This window comes from Melopsittacus undulatus, chromosome 1, assembly GCF_012275295.1.
Source record: "Melopsittacus undulatus isolate bMelUnd1 chromosome 1, bMelUnd1.mat.Z, whole genome shotgun sequence".
Lineage (NCBI taxonomy): Eukaryota > Metazoa > Chordata > Aves > Psittaciformes > Psittaculidae > Melopsittacus > Melopsittacus undulatus.
This window is the reverse complement of record NC_047527.1, coordinates 112,418,392-112,438,724: the sequence shown is the minus strand read 5'-3', so window position 1 is coordinate 112,438,724 and position 20,333 is coordinate 112,418,392. Positions and strand designations below refer to the sequence as shown.

The 20,333-nt window shown below is 35.4% G+C and overlaps 1 protein-coding gene across 2 annotated transcripts in view; it reads right to left on the bottom strand.

Moving 5' to 3' along the window:
- KIF5B (kinesin family member 5B) overlaps positions 1-20,333 on the bottom strand; it is a 32,585-nt gene that overhangs the window by 2,856 nt on the left and 9,396 nt on the right. The window contains exons 2-25 of one of the 2 annotated variants that reach the window (XM_031052439.2): positions 20,178-20,265; positions 19,173-19,246; positions 18,601-18,705; positions 18,139-18,187; positions 17,770-17,825; positions 17,579-17,666; positions 16,446-16,570; positions 15,077-15,181; positions 14,504-14,649; positions 12,843-12,991; positions 11,215-11,408; positions 10,379-10,447; positions 9,121-9,327; positions 7,071-7,214; positions 6,315-6,500; positions 5,365-5,482; positions 4,992-5,053; positions 4,724-4,833; positions 4,426-4,527; positions 3,395-3,455; positions 3,099-3,170; positions 2,819-2,923; positions 2,058-2,274; positions 727-859 (exon numbers count right to left, since the gene is read on the bottom strand). In XM_031052439.2, coding sequence (XP_030908299.1) covers positions 727-859; positions 2,058-2,274; positions 2,819-2,923; positions 3,099-3,170; positions 3,395-3,455; positions 4,426-4,527; positions 4,724-4,833; positions 4,992-5,053; positions 5,365-5,482; positions 6,315-6,500; positions 7,071-7,214; positions 9,121-9,327; positions 10,379-10,447; positions 11,215-11,408; positions 12,843-12,991; positions 14,504-14,649; positions 15,077-15,181; positions 16,446-16,570; positions 17,579-17,666; positions 17,770-17,825; positions 18,139-18,187; positions 18,601-18,705; positions 19,173-19,246; positions 20,178-20,265 — 2,765 coding nt within the window. Of the gene's footprint in view, positions 1-726; positions 860-2,057; positions 2,275-2,818; positions 2,924-3,098; positions 3,171-3,394; positions 3,456-4,425; positions 4,528-4,723; positions 4,834-4,991; positions 5,054-5,364; positions 5,483-6,314; positions 6,504-7,070; positions 7,215-9,120; positions 9,328-10,378; positions 10,448-11,214; positions 11,409-12,842; positions 12,992-14,503; positions 14,650-15,076; positions 15,182-16,445; positions 16,571-17,578; positions 17,667-17,769; positions 17,826-18,138; positions 18,188-18,600; positions 18,706-19,172; positions 19,247-20,177; positions 20,266-20,333 lie in introns of both variants that reach the window. The other variant, XM_005153005.3, reaches the window with a different exon arrangement.

The window sequence follows — 20,333 nt, the reverse complement described above, 5'->3', positions numbered from 1 at the left end:
CAAACACAACACAATTATAAACCAGCTCCACTTCCCATGAGTGTTGCTACTTTTCCAGGCCAGTGAGAGCTGTCTGGATACCACCTACCAGCTGCTGCAAAGCTTTAACTTTGGTATTTTGGGAAGATGAAATGGGAATGGCATTTATCATCCTAGAAAACTTTGATTTGCACATGGAAATAACCATTTATCATATCTGTATTTTTTTTATGTTTCCAGAATAATTCATTAAATGGTGGTCTCCATATGTAGAACAGTACTTCATGTTCCACACTGTACCAAAAGTCCTTCTCTAACCAGAGATTCAGATGCTTTCTATGAAATACTTCCAAATTACTAAACATTTAAGAATAGGATAATTTTTTAACTTAATTTCTGAATGTTTTCTGAAGAAAACCGTATTAAAAAATGCTAGCAAGCCAGAAGAATTTAAAATGCCTACTCCTTTCCCAATCAGTAGCTAATGGCCATGACTAGTAACTACCTCCAATTGACTGTTTTCACATTTTGTTCTACTCCAGCAGAACAACTCCAGAACTACCATTTCACAACACACACCAGTTTTATAACAAAAGCAGCAGTGTTAGTCACATGTACATGTACACTGTTCCTGTGACTATAAAATTCAGTTTAAAAAGTTAATCTGATCATTCAAGTAATTCTATGCCACGGAATGAACTGTAATAAAACCAAAGCGGTTTAAGTTGTCCTACAAGACAAACTTACACTTTGTCTTGCCGCCCTCCACCTCCGCGCAGTGCAACTGGCTGGCTGTTCTGAGTGAATGCACCTCCACCACGAATTGCACTTGGATGAGTTGGAGAAGCTGCTGGATGCTGGCCAGGACGGATAGGCTTAGCTGCATGAAAAGAAGTATGACTTACAAATATATACATCACAATTTTTCCTTTGATTATTCAAATTAACTAATACTTTATTTTACAGTATCCCAAATGCAATAATAAAAGCTGAACGCATTTTCAATAAAATAAGTTTAGGAGATGGCATTCTGGGAACGGAACAGTTTAGTGTCAACTATAACAAGCCCTGATGAACGGACAAGATTTTTGTTTTATTGTTCCTACCAGAATTAAAGCTAGAAAAGCTTTAGATAACCACTATCTTCACATGTATTATCTACCCCACCTAATATATTTCCCTGTGAGAGTCCTATTTCTTGGCAGTAAGAACTCAATTGCTAGGCAAAGTTTCATGAGGCTTATATTCCTCTAGCATCGTGAAGGAATCATTATATCCTGCAGTATTTCCCAGATCTATTTGATCAATAAGCCACTAGTTACTCTGCTCTGTAAGTAGTCCTGCATACAGATTACTCCACAGAAAACACTGCTTCATCAACTTCTTGCAACCATATAAAAATAAAACTTGCCCTATTACAGAATTAAAAAACAGTAGTTTTGACAGGTAATTCACAAGCTGTAATATACTTTAATAAACAAACTATATTTTCAATCCATTCTGCACTAGCCTTTAATAGGACATGCACAACGGTATCACTTTACAAAGTTCTGTAGTATTAAACAAGCATTTAAAGTTTCAGCAGGTAAGAGGGGATATAAAGTACCTACAGGTAGCAACTGCATCAAAGAAACACTTCTCAAATTCTGCTTTATAGGAAACTGATCTCCAATAAGACAAAAATGAGTTCATCTAGATATTTAAGTACAAAAGGCTTTATACTTGTGATAAGCTCCCTATAGAGTTCTGTTTGTCTTCTTAGAGATCACTTGCAAAAAAAGTAAGACAGGAAAACAGTTGTCTTTGAACCACCACTTGAAGTGACCAAGAAGAAAAGCATTACAGCTTTATTCTGCAACAGCTCTTTGCAGAGAGAGTTGTCCCTGCCCATGGCAGGGGGGTTGAACTAGATCATAAGATTCTTTCCAACCCAGCTATTCCTTGATTCTATAACAGAAGATGGATCATGTTCATGCATGCAGTTCCAACTAACACTGAAAGATGCACACATGCACAAAGATGAAAAAAAAAAAAAAGGACACAGATGAAACTTTAGGGGCATGGGATTCGTTACTAACCAATTTGCGCAGAATGTCCTCTTCTGGCCATATTCTTGGATCTTACAGCTTCCTTTATACGATCTACTTCTTGCTGATACCGTTTACGGTCACGAGAAGCATTCTCTTTGGCTTCCTTCAGTGCAGACTCCAAAGCTTTAACTCTTTCAGCTGTAGCTCTAAGTCGCTTCTCCAGTTTAGGAAGCTCACAGCGAAGATCTGCATTGTCACGTACCAGCTACAAAAACAGAATTCTTTTGGTATCTCTCTTCAATAAAACACCCTTTCACACTTAAGCAGGCAAAGCAGTAAGAATTATTTTGTTGGTATCTCTCTTCAATAAAACACCCTTCCACACTTAAGCAGGCAAAGCAGTAGGGCTAGTGCATTTTTTTTTGCCTAAGCTTTTAGTAAATCTAATAGTTCAGTAGTAAGTTTGTCATTTGAAAATCAGTTATTGTGGAAGAATATGCTAGCCAACGTAGGCAATGTCTACATTCTTCAGTCAGACATACCCAAGACTGATATTAGCTCTAAATGCTAACTTGGATCTTCTTCAGTTTAAAAGCAGCTATTTTGTTACACATCCACATGTGTTTTTAGCTACTAATTTACTTTACAGGAAAACTTAAGTCTTGTTTTTTATCAAGAGACATACTCAATATATAGAAGTATTCAATTATAAAAGTTAATTTATGACCAATATGCATTTGGTCGTTTTATTATAAAGCGCCTTAAGTAGTTTGGTTTTAATTAAAACTTGAAATTAAGTTTCATTGTACCTGCTTGTGAACCTTTGTAAGCTGTTCAAGATTATTCTCAAGGAAGGAGATCTTCTGTTTTTGTGCAGCACTGCCTCCTGTATCATCTGAGTCAATCTCAGCACTCTGCAGTAACAAAGGCATGGGGAGGGAGAGAGGATGCTGAGTACAAATCTGAACTTGCATATTAAGATCAAGCCAGAAAAATTACGCTGCATAAATATCAGTTCCAATTTAGTTCCACACCAAGATTTCTGTAGCATTCTCAGAAACACCAAGTTTCACTACAGCACCACATTACCTTTTTCACTCTAGTAGCCAGATCTTGAACAAACAGCTTCCGGAGATTGTGAAGAGTCTGAAGTTCTTTTGCCTACAGTTAAGGACAAGAAATTAAAAAAAACCCGAAACAAACAAACAAGAATTGGAAAAAAAAAACGACAAGAAATTAAAAAAACCCATCCAAACAACAAACACCTTCCCCCCCCCCCCAAAAAAAACCCTTGAAGGAAAAAACCCCAAAAACAACAACAACAAAAAAAAACCCCACCCAAAACAACCCAAACAAATAATGTTTTGGAATATATTCTATCTTACCACAGTCTCTTCCAAACCCTTTAAGTCTTGCCTTGCTTGTTCCCGTCTGTCCTGCATAACCCTAAAAGAGAATAAATTCATCCTGAAACATCTGAGCGAAACTGGAAGCTTTAATGTTTTAGGAGACTATAGAGTGAAGAACACTATAAGGTACAAATGAAAAACATCTTTCAGTTGAAGTCCTCAACTAAAGATGTAGCCAACAGATGATATGACCCTCAGAAGTCCATGTGGAGTTGAGGTAGAAGTCAGGGAGTTGCAGGATAAAAAGAGGGAAGTACTTTTAAGGAATATAAGCAAGTACCTCCAGATGCATAAATTTTAAGTTTCTAGAGTAGGTAAAGAAAGACTCTCAGATGCAGATCCTAGGTGAATACGAGGGGAGAACTTGCCCTATGCATGTTCTTAGCTCTGATCAGCTGCAATGACAAGCATCCTGTGACAGATTATGAACCTTTTCTTTGTTTTGTTCTACCACCTCACCCCAACACAGTTGTCAAAACTAGCATCATGAAAAAAAATCTCAGTTTACAGGAATATAACCTAATAATGATCACTTCACAGAGCTTCTGTCTTCCAACTGTGAAAAGCATTTACTGCACTGCTAATGTTCTCTCTCAGAATTACAAGGGAGTGCAATTACTCAGATGACAGGATACATAAAAAGAATGCGGACTTTTTATGACTTGAGGTTCGAATAGAGGGCCAGGCACTGCATGAAAATGAAGCATTCCTGCTAAGTAGCCCAAAACCTTCTTTTCCTCTTGAAATTTCTCCTCACTTGGCCAGTTCCACTTTTAGTTCACAGCTAAATCATTAAATATTTACGGTAATACTCTAAAGAATATCTCAGCATTCTATCAACTTTCCAGACCTCATAATTTTACTTCCAATTTTAAATATGAAGGCAGTGCAAAGGCTCTCTTTTTAATATGTATAACATACAGTGACCACTTCATCCTATTAGGTCACTAGTTCTTAAAATGTCAGTGTTCCCACACACACTTGTTTTATGCATCATTTTCACTTACGTAAGTTCATGCAGCTTTCTACTTTTCTCCTGATCAGTTGCTTTCAACTTCTCATGCTCAACTCTAAGACGCTCCTGTTCAAGCATCATCTTCTGGTTTTGGCTGAACACAAAGTAAATTATGTTATGTATACATGTATCAGCTGAACCTGTTAGATATCACATTCACTAAAGCAACACAAGTTAGAAAGAGACTGTTGGAGGAGTGTGCCTTCCACACTCCTTCCCACTACACTGTGCTTCTATACTGACAGAGTCCAGAGACACGTGGCACTACTAAAATAAAGACAATTACTTACTCTTGAAGTTCAGTGATAAGTTTCTCCTTTGCATCAACTTCATCTCTTAAGCTACTGATTTGTTTCTGATGTGTCTCACGATGGCTTTGAATTTGCTGTTCCACAGCTTGCTATTAGAAAAAAAGCAGAATGTGTTATGGGTTTTAAGAAGTTGCCATACTTAAAACTAAAAAAAAAAAAAACAACCACAACAAAAACCAAAAAACCCACAAACACAAACAAAACAAAACAAAAAAAACACCCCAAAACCCCAATGAAATTAACTTACCTTGACTTCATTTGCAGTTTGAACCTTATTTAAGTGCTCTTTCTCCATCTCATGGACTTTTTCTAGTAGGGACAGAGGAGAGAAAACAGGTAACTAGGCTATCACAGGGAAGATGGAGTTAATTCTCCCTTCCCAACACCTTAAAATTGGGAAAAAGTCCCATCCTACCACAAAGATCGATTAAATCAATACCATCTTTAAATTAACCCTATCCACAGCAGCTCTTTCCAACAGCATTTTCCTGTTGATTAATTCTACATGTTCAGTAGCAAAAAGCCATTTAGTAGTTATTCCCTTCAATCTAAATAGAACAATTGTCTATTTATCACTATATACTTTAAAGATGGTGGTGGTGTAAGGAGGTAATCCCTACCCTGTGCTCGGAGCTGAACTAATTCTTCACTAAGGGAATCCACAGATTCTTCCAGTTGCCTCTTTTTCTGTTCCACATTCTGAAGATATTCAGTCAAAGACTTGATCTTGGCTTCATGCTGGAGAACAGAAACGTTAATTTACTTTGGAAGTAGGTATCACAGAATTACATCTGCATAAACAGTTTATACTTATTTTTAAACAACCTGATCTCAAAACAAAAATGGTACCAATTAAACTTTAAATATATGACTACTCAAGTAGATCTGCAATGCAGCCTCTAAGACAATGCCTTTATTCTGGATAGGAATGAAATACCTTTTTGACTGTTTTAAATGCTAAAGAGAAGCCCACTGTATTTAGAAGAGGGCACTGAGATATGCATCTGCTCTTTTAAAAAAATGAGATGACCATCTGTATGTAAAACAAAATACAGAAAAATTAAGTTGTGCATGTAGCTCACAGTTTTCAGAGGTGTTAGAAGTCACATTACTGATTTTTTTTCTAACAATTACATTAAAATGGCCTTTCTCACATTAGCAGTAAATTTAATGTGCTATGCAAGACTACTGTGATTTTATTGTGCTGTTGCTATCTCTTCCACTTCCAACTTGCTGTATTAGTAGGCAGAGTGCTCACTAGCCACTGCTTCTGTAAGACCTGTGTTTGTAAAGAAACCTGTGATGGAGAACATGCAGACCCTAATATTTAATGCAAGTGCTACAAAAGTATTATCAGGCTACAGTCATACTGCAGAAATTCTGACCTCCTGTCACACAATTACTCAGAAGCAATCAAATCAAAAAGAGTATTGAGGATACAGTTGAATGTATGGCTGATCACAACATACTTTGTTAGGTGTCAAAAAGAAATGGCAACTTTCTTCTTTTCCCCAGCAGGTTAACGAATTCCTAAGGACATTCAGAAAATCTCTTGTAAAGAAACATTTACCTGTGAGATACGGAGCTGACACGCAGCTAACTCTTTTTCATTTTCTTCCATTTTCTTATTGCTTTCAGTCTGTGTGCCTTCTAACTGCTTGCAACGTTTTACCATTGTTTTTACTTCTGATTTCATTTTGCTAATGTACAGTCTTGCAACTGTGAATTCTTCATCTATCATACCAGTTCCCTCAGGCTGCTGAAAAGTATGGAATGACATGTTTGGAGAGATCAGATAATGAAAACAAAGGTGAGCTGAAGCAACTTTGTGCCCAATACACATCCCCTGCCTTTACTGACAGAGCATTTAAACAGAAAAACGTAATTTTCAGATTGATTACTGAGAAGTTTGCATAAAGGTAATGAGTCATGTAAAGAGGGAAATACTGTTTGCTACAGCTTTCTAACGCTGCTTACATTCTTGTCCTACAGTGATCTTCTAGATTCAACTTTTATTTCAGTTTCCCATTCTGCTACTGTAGCTCAGCATTAGGTTTCCAAGATGATGCTGTTGATTATGACCACTTTAATTTAAAAACATGAATGAAACTACTACTTCAGAAAAAAAATCATACCTGCTCTCGTCTTATCTGCCTGATACGTGAATTAAGTCACAGCATAAGCAATAGCTAAGCTTCTGTTCAAACCATTAACATACATGAGGCTTCCTACAGTGGTTTTTACCACACTAAAAAAACTGACCCCACATATCCACAATGTATGTATGTAATACATGGCCTTAAAAATTACACTGAGTAATCCTTACCTTGACATCATTATTTCCTACTGCAATTCCTATCTCTGCAAGATCTTTCAGTAAGGAGGCCATCATCTCTGTAGCTCGTTTCTTCTGATGGTTGGTCATTTCTTTAAGTTTCTGAAGCTCTGCATCTATACTGGCTAGAGTAACCTATAGAAAGAAAGAAATTACACTTCAATAAACAAAACACGCTCTTGTTTTTAGAACTGGCTTCATATTAATTAAATACAGCAACATATGGTTGCCTACTGAAGTATCCCATTTTCATGCCTAAACCCAGATTGGTATCAATGTATATGAATATACCACACACTAAAAATTTAGAAGTCTTGGAGTTACATTTCATTCAGAAGAAATACTGCTAAAAGTGCTGGAGACAGAGGCCTTCAGCTAACTAAATATAATCTTATGGCTCTGCAACAAAATTTATGTCAACATTGTTTAACAGCAGTTATATACAGCTCAATACTGAAGAACTGAATTTTTTAGGCAAGAGGTATATGGACAGCAAGTCCAACACTCTTCATTGTATTTTGGTAAAGAAAAATCATATCAGCTTTTCCTGCAGAGCTTTTAATTCTCTCCTACTTTCAAATCACAAAAAGGCATCCAGCTCCAAGAATTCATAATCACTACACTTAATCTAGAGAAATTTTTCAGCTCATTTGACCTGCTGTGGTTCTAAAGGCTGCAGCTGAGCAGTTTGCATACTCAGAAATTGTCTGGTATTTGTTCTCCAGTTTTAAAAATATGCCAGAAATTTTACAGCATCAAAGTTTCAGCCAGCGATGATACCAAAGGATGACTGCTGCATGGTTTAGCTGTGACAGGCTGAGAACACAAAAATGACTTAATTTTACTACATCTCAGAACAGTTTTGCTTTCTTGGGGATCGAGTTATTCATGACACTCAGAGGACATTAGTTGTAGTATCTAGAATCACTTGACTATCTATAAACTAATTAAAAACAACCATACAACCAACCACCACCAAGAAAATATAATCCACACTTCAGAATGATACACACATACCGCTAGTCTACTCCACCAAGTTTTAAATGCTGCTTGTAATAAGACCAGAGATGACTTTCAGCCAACCTTCAAGTGATATAAGCTACCAATGAAGGTTACACAGCTCAAAATACCTTGAAGTTTAAAGAGAAGTTTCATGATCTCATGAACACCACTTTAATGCCAGTGTTCTGTCTAGTCAAATCTTACTAACTGAAAACTGAAAGACACACACACTAGGGAGACCCAGACCCACTCAATTTTCATCTTCAAGAACAGAGTTCAAGAAGCTTGTGCAATACCAACAACTATACTGATACTTTCCAGTACTTAGAATTTTAAAATTGTGGGTATTTATTAACTGTTTAAAACTGACTGAAGTCTGCCAAATAACTGGCTACCAAAACTGTCAGTCAATTCAGAACCTATTCAGGTATGTAAGGAAGTGTATGGTATTCACCCTATGGGACTGGTGCTTCATCTGTATTTTAACCAGAGCAATCTTTTTGAATATGTCCTCAATGTTCAGGACTACTCCTTTCAGAGGGTACAATAAACAGCCTATTTTCGAAGGCATCAAGATTAAGGTATTTTAGGTGCTATAAGTGCAGCATGCAAATACATATTCCTTTCAAGAAAAGTTGTAGCATGTTCACTGCTATTTCAAGATTGGAAGGAGCAGATTCTTAAGTGAGGATTACCCCACCTGCACCAGAAAGACAAAAAAAAAATGGAGTCAGATCACCTGCATGTAAATGAGAGAGTTAACTTCTGATATCTAGGATTTTTCTGAATACCCTTCAGGTAGTAAAATGCTACAGGTGCTAAAAAGATGAGAGCCATCAAGGTAAACATTCACTGTGCATTCTTCTGAAGCTTACTAGTTTTGAAAAATGGCATCCTTCACTAAACATAAAGGAGTTTTAGACTTCAGCTCCCATCTTCCCTTGTGAAAAATCTTTCAATAACTTCAAGCAAGAAACACAGGTGAGGCAAGAAAAGCTACATTGGAGACTGTCAGTAATTTCTTATGCCAATTTCATACCGATTTTTGATTGAGTTCATCACTAAGCAGTTCATATTCCTTTGCCTTATCTTCTACTTCCTGAGACTTCTGATCATAATTGACAGCTAATTCTTCAAGGGCTTGTAAGACCTCTTTCACTTCCTCCTTAGAGGCATCATTTTCAGCCTGAAGCCGATTCAACTCTGCTTGCAGGTTGTCTTGGTCCCGTCTGGTGGATGCTAGCAGCTGTAACATTGAGAGAGATTTATTTAAAATTACAACAATGAATAATCATAAGCCTATGTATAAATTGAATCTTATTAATGATTGTAGCTGCTATAATAGCTTGTATCTACATTTTTAGTGTCTAGCATTATGCAGTAAGGATGTCAAGGATAGGTAAAGTGAGTATCACGAACTTATCACCTGTATTAAGTATTTTCAAAATGGAAGTGATTAAAAAAATCAAGACACATATGGACAGCAACTGGAAATGCACATGGAATATTGCAAGTTCTCAAAAAACCCACACTACTCATGAGGCTGAAACTGTCAACAGGCTAGGGACTAAACTTCCATCATTTTAACTATCAGATGCTCCAGAATATCTGGACAAAGGGAACAGCTGGTAAAGAGGCAGATTTACTTAAATAAGATTAAACAGTAAGTCCAACTTCCCAAGTCCTTGACCCATTTTCTTCTTGCCATGCACAAAAAGATCATAATTTTCTAAGGTTTGTGCTAGACAGAATTATTTTTTTCTAGTATCTCGGCTAAAAGAAATTAATAGTTTCATTATTAATAAGTATTTTCCCCATTTAATTAAGTTACATCATTGACAACATGCACAGACAAATCATTTGAATATTTTAGCAAGTATGGTCTAAAGTAACACAAGGATACTTTGTTTTTCTTTATAGGCCATTACATTTCCTTTCTCTCTGTACAGCAACTGAACAAAAGTAAAACCTGAAATGGATTTCTTACAGTAAATCAAGGTATATTCAGTTTTGACAAACTGCTGACTTTGCATGGGGAATAACAACTGCTGTATTTTTGCATAAAACACTTAAAATTCCTGCAGTCTTCACGGTTAAGAAAACTGGTTTAAATTTAGCTATTATCACAGAGTAAGGGGGAAGAATGAATAGGCAGAGCATTCAGATAAGGAATAAGAGAGAACTATTGTACAGTAGTAAGCCATCATCCTACTCCCTGGTTATGAACTGTGACCTATTCACAACATCTCAAATTTCTTTAAAGGAAAGAGAAATAAAGATGCAAGGGTGAAAATTACCTCTTCCTGATCCAACATTTGTGTTTTCAGTTTTTCTACTAGCTGGCTCTGCTGATTAATTTCTTCATCCTGCAGTTCAAGTTAGACTGTGTTCAATAAACTAACAAATACCACTCATCAGGAAAAATAATCCAAGAGACAGTAGATGTTAGACATCTAACTTTTCCATATTCTGAGACAATTACACAATTGAAAGCAATAAAAGTAGACCTTTTGATTTCACTAGCTAATCCATTAGGTTCTTAACCCAGCACATGCCTCAACAAAGACAAAAACCCTTCAAAGACAAGAGTCTTATATCTGTGCTTTTGCAAGTTTTCTCCAAGATGTTCTAACTTCCAAGAAAGAAGATCTAACTGAAAGATTTGTTTCCTCTCCAATTTAGTACCATTGCTTAAATTTAAAATTATGTTCAAATAAAATATGTGTAACATGGAAGGAAAAAACCTGCTGTTTTCAAATTACATATATCCCTGCTTTCTCATTATTTTCCTTTCTGGTACAGTATTGCTCCAGAAGTCAAGAATGTTCTACACCCAGAAAGTAGACATAACATTCAAGATTCTTATTAAATTTCCTTCCTAGCTTTCATTTTTATCTTTTTCTTTTTTTTTTTTTTTCAATGTACTGATACTTTAGTTTCCAGGACATTATTTTAGTAGCACCAGATAAGACAACTTTGATTTCTCTTAATCAGAGCTTCAGAATTGGAGCAGGCACTCCCAGCAAATACTTAAGTAAGCTGTACTAACAAATGAAGACTGTCAAATTAGTATTACATAACGTAGTTCAAGATGTATTTCCAAGAGGTTTTACATTAAATAAGAATGGCATACCTTGTCATCCAGTTGTTTGTATAGTTTGGCGATTTCTTCCTCACATTTTCTTCTCTCAGCATCAGTGAAATTGCCAGTTACTCCAATTGTAGTAGCTGGTTTATCATTAACAATAGTGATATCCTTGTCCACTGCAAAAACTTCCAAGTTAGCCTTCTCCTTGTCAAACTGTTCATCAACTGGTACAGTTTCCCCTTAAAGAAACAAACATACTCAGTTTTAGTATGATCAGCCATGCGGCATCTTCCATGACATTAGCCTTGAGAAATATTACATAGTTCCTACTAACAGTACTCCTCCACATTGACTTCAGTTGACTTCATGTGATTAGATGATAAAAAACATACCACTAGATCATCCAAATCATTTCCTGCTTACCATAGAACATTATATTTCACACAGTTACCCTGCTACAAGCTCTTAAGTCTCAAGCTCTATCTTTTAGAAAGGCACCTAACTTGCCCTGAAGACAGAAAATACTTTCTTTTCCCTTGGTAGTCTATTTTGCTAAGTAACCATATTTACTTTTAAACTGCTTTGTTTCTAATTTAAAATTATTTTTTTTCAGTTACACTTTTACCCATTTATATTTGTTAAGCCTTTTCTGATGAGAACACTTTATTAACTTCACACAGAAAAAATACCACACGATTATCAGGGCACTTCTCTGGTAAACAAAACTAAATTCTTTAGCGCCGTATTACAAAATATTTTATACACTCTTTTGGAGCTCTTTCCAACACTCAAGTGTAGTTCTTCTCGAGTATTGACACTAGATACTGAACATTTCAGGTGTGGCCTCATACCATCTCCATAAAAGATTTTTAATAACTAACAGGGAAAAAACCCCAAAAAACAATAAAAAAAGAAAAAAAAAACCCACACAAAAACTCAACATAAACCCAACCAACCAGGCAGGAAGAAACAAATAGAACAGAACCCCACATCTATTAAGCTTATTTAAGTAAGCCCATTTTTCTCAGCCTTACATCAGGATATGTGCAGTTGTCTAGTGTACTGCAAGATTTTCTAGGGCTGCCAAACTCCAGAATACATCTGTAAAAATTACCTGCATTCCACCTTGCCTGAATTTAAGGCTTCATATTTAACTTGCATTTTCTCTGACACTTGAATCAATCAGAAGTTAATTATTCAGGAAAAAAGAACGGGCACACATTTTGTGCTGTAAGCACATCTGGGGGTTTGGGTGAGTTTTTTGCTCACTAACATGTCTGAGTTTTAAACCAGGACAAGATCTTTTGATATTAATTTGAATTAGAAAACGGAACCAGAGGAAATATTTTATGCATTTGCAATTAATATCACTCTTTCTCCCCAAAAAATATTTTTTTTAGAATGTATGTAACTCTAGCTCTGCTAGAAAATCAAGCGTTGATCAGCCTAACTCCAATATACTTGCAAACATTTGTGCCATTAAGTGATTATCTGAAGTTGTTCCAGTTGCAATGTAGTGAAAAATATGAAGTTCCAATGTGAACTTAATACCCTGGCTTTAATATTCTTATTACTATCTTGCATACTCATTTTACTTTTAGTACCCGGAAGACTAATTCAGTGCCTGTTGTCTTACTTAAAGTTGGCAGAAGAAAAGTCAAACTGCTTCTTACCGTTCCGCCATCTGTTGAGTTCATTTTCTAGCCACTGTATGGTGTTACGCAGAGTCTTGTTTTTCTCTTTTTCCTTCTCATACTTTTTCTTCCACTGTTCTGCAGTGAGCTCCACATTGACACAGACTGTGTTCTTAATGGTCTTTGCTCTGCACAGAAAAAGCAAAAAGATGCAAAACTTCATTTTTAAAAAAATGAAGTAAAGTCTATTTAGTAAGGTTTCTAGAGAGCACTGGTGAAAAGAGTAAATGTTCCCACCTCATCTGAAAAGCTTATTTCTACTCCCTGTCAACTTACTGTTCTTTCTGTTGGACTGATACAACTGCTCATTTTAACCTCAAAATCCACGAAGTTACTAAATCTCCATTAACCAAAAAGGTGTCACAAGCTAGAAAGTTCAGATGTGATCGTCTGCATTCAGTCAGGTGGACCTCATTCAAAGACATTAGGTTTGGAGATGAAAACCTACAGACACTAGGTACATGTATTCAAGAAGTTTAGATATAGGTCTTACTTTAGTGCTGTACCTCACTTACCTCAGTAATTTTTCTGTACAGTCTCCTGCTAACAAATATCCCACATGAAAGACTAGAAAGGGTAAAAAGCTTAATGACAGTCTGAAATCCTGTGTGTCCCCCCCCAATTATGACTCCTATAGGCACCTTTCTGCAAAGCCTCACTGGGCTTGGTGACTACCAAAAGGCACATGATTTTCTGCTAAGTTATGTGATATTTATGTAGGCTTCAATTACTACAAGCTGGGGATTTCAATATAAATCTAACATCCCTAGAAGGTTGAATTAATATACTAGACTAATTACAGTGCTTGAGATAGAAGAGTATTCTGTTAACTCCTGCAGAAGTCAAGAACATGAGACAGTGAAACTACAGAGCTACAGCTGGAAGACATTTTTCAATAGCTCATTCAAGAAATACTTAAAGGAAAGGAAAAGACCTAAACTTTAAAAGGAAACCAATAAACCTCCACTGTTGTAGAATGCAGTCGTTACTCCACACCCACTAATTACCCATATTCTGCCAGGTATTTAAGAACTGCTGAAGTCACCTAGTCTACTTCCCATAATAAACAACTTATCTGGAAAGATCAGTAAAAAACAAACAAACAAAAAAAAAAAAACAAAACCACCCCCACTATCTTGTTGAACTAAAGTGCTTCCACTTAGTTATACTAACAGTTAGTTATTTAGGTATACTAACATCTATAACCAGATGAACCAAGTAAAATGCTGACAACTTCTGTAATGTGTTCCAGTAAATTAAGTGGTTAAATCTAGTGGTCAGGAACTGGAGTATTATGATGAAGCACTAATAATAGAGTGGTAAAGAAGAGATACCTAACAAAATACCAAATTTTAAATGGGTACTTATAAATACAATTACAAACGACACAGGAATGTAGAAGTATTAACTTAAATGGTACTGGAATGCTAGATACAGGAAACAGACTACATGATGTAATAACATTTTTTATACAGTACGAGACAGATCACAACATTTCACCACACCCACACTGAAGAATTACAGAAAGAAAGTAAACACTCAAATTGATTTGGTTTGAGAATCTTAACACTGTAACTTATTTCTCATTCTGCATTTATTCCTGAGTGTAGTAAGTACAAAATACTATGTCATTCACTCACCTTTGGCCAAACAGAAGAGTAGATTTAGTTTCAGATTCATTGTATGATGATGGAGAGCAGCAAATAACAATAGTGGTTCTGCAATTACCCCCTAGTGAATCTTGAAGGATTCTGGTCATTTTGCTATCACGATATGGAACATAAGTCTATCAAGAAAATGGTTAAATAAATCAGTCACATTTTTTCAGACACATCCAATTTGTTGAAATAAGAACTTTAAGCTTTTGTTAGGTTTAACCTCATTAGAAAGACATTAAATTCTACTTTAGTTTATAAATCATAAGCATGAACACACATGGGATGAAATAAAATTGTACCTCTCTGTCTGGTAGCTTTTAAAACACAAGAAAACTTTCAGTATGATGCTTAGGTCACTCAGCATTAAATGTAACTTTGCTGATCATCAGTTTCAACACAGCACAAAAGTAACAGCCATTTGCAATGTGTTGATACAACTCTATTACTTTCAAAGACTCCATACATACCTCTGAGATCAGTAGTGTTCTTGCACAATACCATGTTCAGAGATGCAAGCCTTTAACCTTGTATAAAAATACAAAAGAGAATACTTACACTGCTTTCAGCCAAAGCTGAGATGACATTTCCAAGAGCAGACAATGACTTGTTGATGTTCTTGGCCTCATCCAGCACAGCACCTTCTGCTCCAGTTTTACTAACCTACAAAATATTGCAGTAAATTACTAAATGCATCTTCAAAAAAGTCTTAAGTAATCAAGTCAGTCTCCCTGACCCCCATATCAAAACCCAAAAGACACACCACTTGCTCAGAAAAATATACCAGAGTCTTTATTGGCAAGAATTTGTGAGCACAGATTTTAGAGGCTGAATCTAACCTACAAGAGTGCTCTAGAAATGTACTTAGATATCAGCAGGGAAGTGACAAATATCTATCCTGACACCATTCTATTTACCTTAGCTCTTCTGCCTCAAGGGCTAAATTTTACTTATAAACTCTCTCTTTACTATTCTCCTCAAGCTGAGCTCATGACTACAGCTAAGCAATTCTATTTGCCTATGTTCAAATCAACCCAAAACAAGGCATCAGAAAATCTCATGTATTACAAAGAAAAAAAAACCAAACCAAACAAACTCAAACCAAACTAGGGAAGCACAGAACCAAAGTTTGAAAGAAACAGTAAAAGGAAATAAATTAGAGAAAGAAGACCTGTAACCCAGCTCTTTTAACTTTTTTCTGACTTTAATGCTTCTATACTCATTAAAGAAGATAAAAAAAAAAAACAATTACTAAAACACATTTCAGAAAAAAACACAGGAACAGAGACAACAGTAGGCCAGAGAACAATGATGCAAGGAAAGACAACAGCAAGCAGAAAGGACTGAAAAAAACTGGAGACAAAAAGAAGGATAAACCCAGAAGCAAAGATAAAGATGTCAAAAATCCAGCTCTTAAAAAGGCTAACTGCAGTATGTAAGTGATACAAGAATAAGCAAAATAGTACATCTTTCCTTCCTCGCTTTAGGTCACTGATAGAGGAAAACAAGCTGTCATTTTACACGATGTTATTTAGAATTTCAAATTAAGAAACTTGGTACCATTACGTAAGAAAATCCAGGTATTCCACATCCATAAAACTCACTCTATTCCAGTACCTGGGTAGCTGAGATACCTGTACACTTTGCTTTCACAAATACCATGACTGAACTATAGCCTACTTCCCCACCCTATTCCCTATTTACAAACCCACGTTGCAGAAATGCAGAGCCATTTAAAGAGGTAGTACCTAACAGCCAACGCAGACTAGGATTCAGAAACCACATTCCAAAGTCAAAATTAAGCCACGTCAGGGATGACAACTGGACAATCAGTATTACATTAATGTAAAATATTTGACTGTATTTTTTTTACCTGTATTTATTATTTTTACCTGGATTTTTTTCAGAGCAGAAAATTTAGAATTACCTTTTCACTACCTGCCAAGTCCACAAGGTAAAGCTTTCCACTTAGTTTCTGTTCTGTTTGAGTATTCTCTTGTTTTACATTAATGAGAAAAATACTATGACTTCGGGAGCTGTGTTCGTTCATATCTATAATCCAAAACATATAAATTGTCAAAAATAATTGTACATTATTGAATGTATTCTAAAATGTATTATTAAAAAAAAATGTATCTTCCCACAGTGAAGAGAGAGATCTAAAGGTAATGAAGTGGTATAGAGTAACCTCTCAATGACTATAAAATTAGAGGTAGCAAACCCAATAGTATCGTCTAATTGATTAACAAAGATCTTGTTTCCCTTGGGCTTCTACTAATACCACATAAGCTCACTGACAAGATTTGCTAGCTCTCAACTATGTATTTCACACAATTTACTTTATTAGAATAGAAAGTACATTAACATTCTGATACCAGAATATATATTTTTTGTATTTACAATGTATCAAATTTTATCCTATTCCAGTTAAAACTTGAATTAGATGGCCATAAACTTTCAGCCCTTTCTCATTTAAATGCCTATTATCGCTTCTGCTGTGAAACATGTAGAATAAACAAGACATTGAATTTAAAGAAAGATTTTGTTCAATTTAAGCTGACTGAGAACATCTGCCTATTTCTTCTTTCTTTTAATGATAATTCCCTCACAAGCCTAAAAGGACCAGCTCTCTGATGCCACAAATGCAACTCAATATAGAATAATATCCTTTCATCTAAATTTCTGCCATTTCCTCCGTTAGTCTGGTTTCCACTTCAGAACCTTACTATATAGGAGCAGTGAAGTGGAAGTGCAGGACTGAGTCATTCCTTAAAAGGAACATAATATTTTTCTTTTTGATCCTTAACCAAACAAACAGGAAGAAAAATCTTATTTTCCTGATGACTGTATATTATTTCTTTTCCTGAATAAAGAAGCAGACACTGGAAGATTGTGAAGTTTCACAATCTCAGAGATTTCTGATAGTCACTTAGGTTGGCAAGAACCGAAGTATTACTTTGCATGCACCTCATCTTTCCTTTTTATGTTTTGTTTTGTTTTTTAAAGGCATACCAGAAACAAACTGATAAAGCATGAAAGGTGATGAAAGATAATACTTACTTGTAACTGCTACATGTCGGTTTGACTTTCCTTCATCTATAGTATCCATAACTTCTTCTGGACTACATACAAAACGCTCTGTGCAACCCTTTAAAAAAAACAAATGCAAAACATCACCACACCAACAAGCCAGAAGTAAATGGTGTATGCTAGAGAAGCACAAGACAAAAGCATAACAGATTGATGCTCACCTTTACATACGGAACTCTATTTTTGTCCTCATGAACAGAAAGATTGGTCTTTGACACTGCAAGAGAAAAAGTTCTAAAGCTAAGGTATGTATGATTTCTTTGCAAAATGAATGAGCTGTACACAACACACATCCAAGTCGCAGACACTATTTCTTAGTAACACTTTCTTGTATACATTACTATACATGAAATAACCACTACTGCAGCTTTAGTAGTGTTATATAGATTACCTCCATGCTTTCTCATTTTGATGTAAACTTATGGATTAGCATACTGCATACCTATCTTAATACCACGATAAGTTTTTTTGTTTTTAATATCTCTCTCCAAAACAATGTTTTCTATCTTCAATATTGATAAAAGGCTTACCATCCAAAAGGTCCCTTATTTTATCCAAGTATATTTCAAAATATGACACCTAAAAGTGGAAAGGGGAATAAAGATACAGCATCAGAAAGCAAAATTGCTTTGCTTTTCGATCACAAGGATCCAGCATGATTACTACAATCTCCCACATAATAACACACCTAGCTCAAGCCCTTAGGGCTGAACTAAAATACACCCTTAATAAGAAAAAATTCTGATTAAAAGCTTCAAACACTATCAGCACTGCTACAGATTATCAAGATAGCTAGCATCGATGTTTAACAGAAATACAATTAAAATGTTCACATAATTCTTCTTTAAGAAAAGTCAGTTACACCAGAAATAATTCATATTATCACATTTCCAAATCATAGGCATTTGAAACATATATAGAACATCCATTTAACCACAGACTACATCCAGTTTTAATATAGATTAAATAAGTAATAGTGAGGAAAAGTTTACCTTAATATGAAACTCAAGATTCTCATCCATAGAATAAATATAATTAAAAATATCTTGCACTATTCTTGGAATAATACCCATTCCATCCGGGTCATGAAGCTTCCCCTTATTAGAAAAGGATACAATAAAAATAAAACATTCATACTGAATCCAACATCACAAACAGTATACAAAGAAAAAAAAACAAACAGCTAACAGATAAATTAGTTTTAAAATGTTGACAGGTATTTACTTTGTCTATAAGACTTAACCACCCATTTAGCCCCAGCATTTGCCGGGGTGAAAAGAAACACCTCAGAAATCTCCTGAACTACTAAAAATGAAAATGTACTATTAACATTATTGGTCCATTTCTTATCCTAGGGCTGAAGAAGTACAATAATTGCCATTACCAGTCCTAAAAAAACCCAAAACATTGTGGGTATCAAAATGTTGCAATGGAAAGGGAAAGAAAATTACAAATGCAAGATGAAATCAAGCAGACATGTTTATTTTGAGAAAGGTAAGACTATTGTGACAAAAAAAAGATATAACAGTGACATGAAGAGGAAAATTATTTTAAGATTTCTTACTTCCATAGTGTGTGTCTTTCCAGATGATGTTTGCCCATAAGCAAATATTGTACCATTGTATCCCTCAAGTACATCTAAAGGGAAAGAGTATTTTCATTAGAGTTCATTTCCTTCTTCTAAAGGAAAGTAAAATTAAATAGAATGCAAGTAAGCAGTTCCTAAAACGTTTAGCAAGTTAAATTACTCAATGTTCGGGAGCTCTGTGCTAGAGTTGAGAGGGAGGAAGGTGTTCCTCCCTACCCCTTTTAATGCACTGTATTTTAGAAGCTTACTGTATAGGAAGCTTCTGTTCCTTCAACCAGAAAAATCAGGAGTTCAAATTCAGGAGCAAAAAGAAAACCAATATAAGGCTGACCAGACTATATCTTCAGAAAACAAGCTAACAGCTTACTAGAGCAAAATACTGTGGAATAACCTTCCTTATGATGAGACTTGGTTTTCTAAAGTTAATAGGCCAATTCAGGTTTGGAGAAACAGCACAACCTGACATGCACAATGATAATTCACATTTAAGCTTTTAATTGTGAAACTAAAAATCATACTGAAAAAATCCTCAACTGTGTATCAAATAAACAAGCACAGAAAAGATCTTTAGCATATACGCGATTTAACAAGATTCCTTTCCTCTTATAGTCCTCCAAACAAACTAAAGTAGAATGTTTTCACCAACAAATTTGGGGGGGGGAAGTAAAAATGCATTCATAAGAAAATTATTCTGATTAAGTACTGACAAATTGTTCTAAACAATCTTTTGCAGAGAACTGAAAAAAAACCCAAGACATGACAGGTAAATGTTGTCAAACTTGCTGTTTCAGTCAACAAACAGCTGTTAAGAACTGGCATAATTTATCAGCTCAACTACAGGATGATTTTATAGCGCTATGATCCATGTTGACAATTATTAAACATTTAGAGGGTAAAACAATAGACATATCAGTTTTCAACACTGAAATCCATATGAATAGGAGACATTTCCTTATTGTTTAAGTTTTTGGTCCACCTTACCTTTGACAATCTTCTTAGCACAATCATTGTATACTTGTTCCTGTGATGTGTTTGACTGGAATACTCGGTCAAATATATATGGCTTGGACTGGAAAAAAAACAAATGCAGAAGAGCTATTAAAAAAACCCAGATGTTAAAAGTAGAACTGTAAGGTG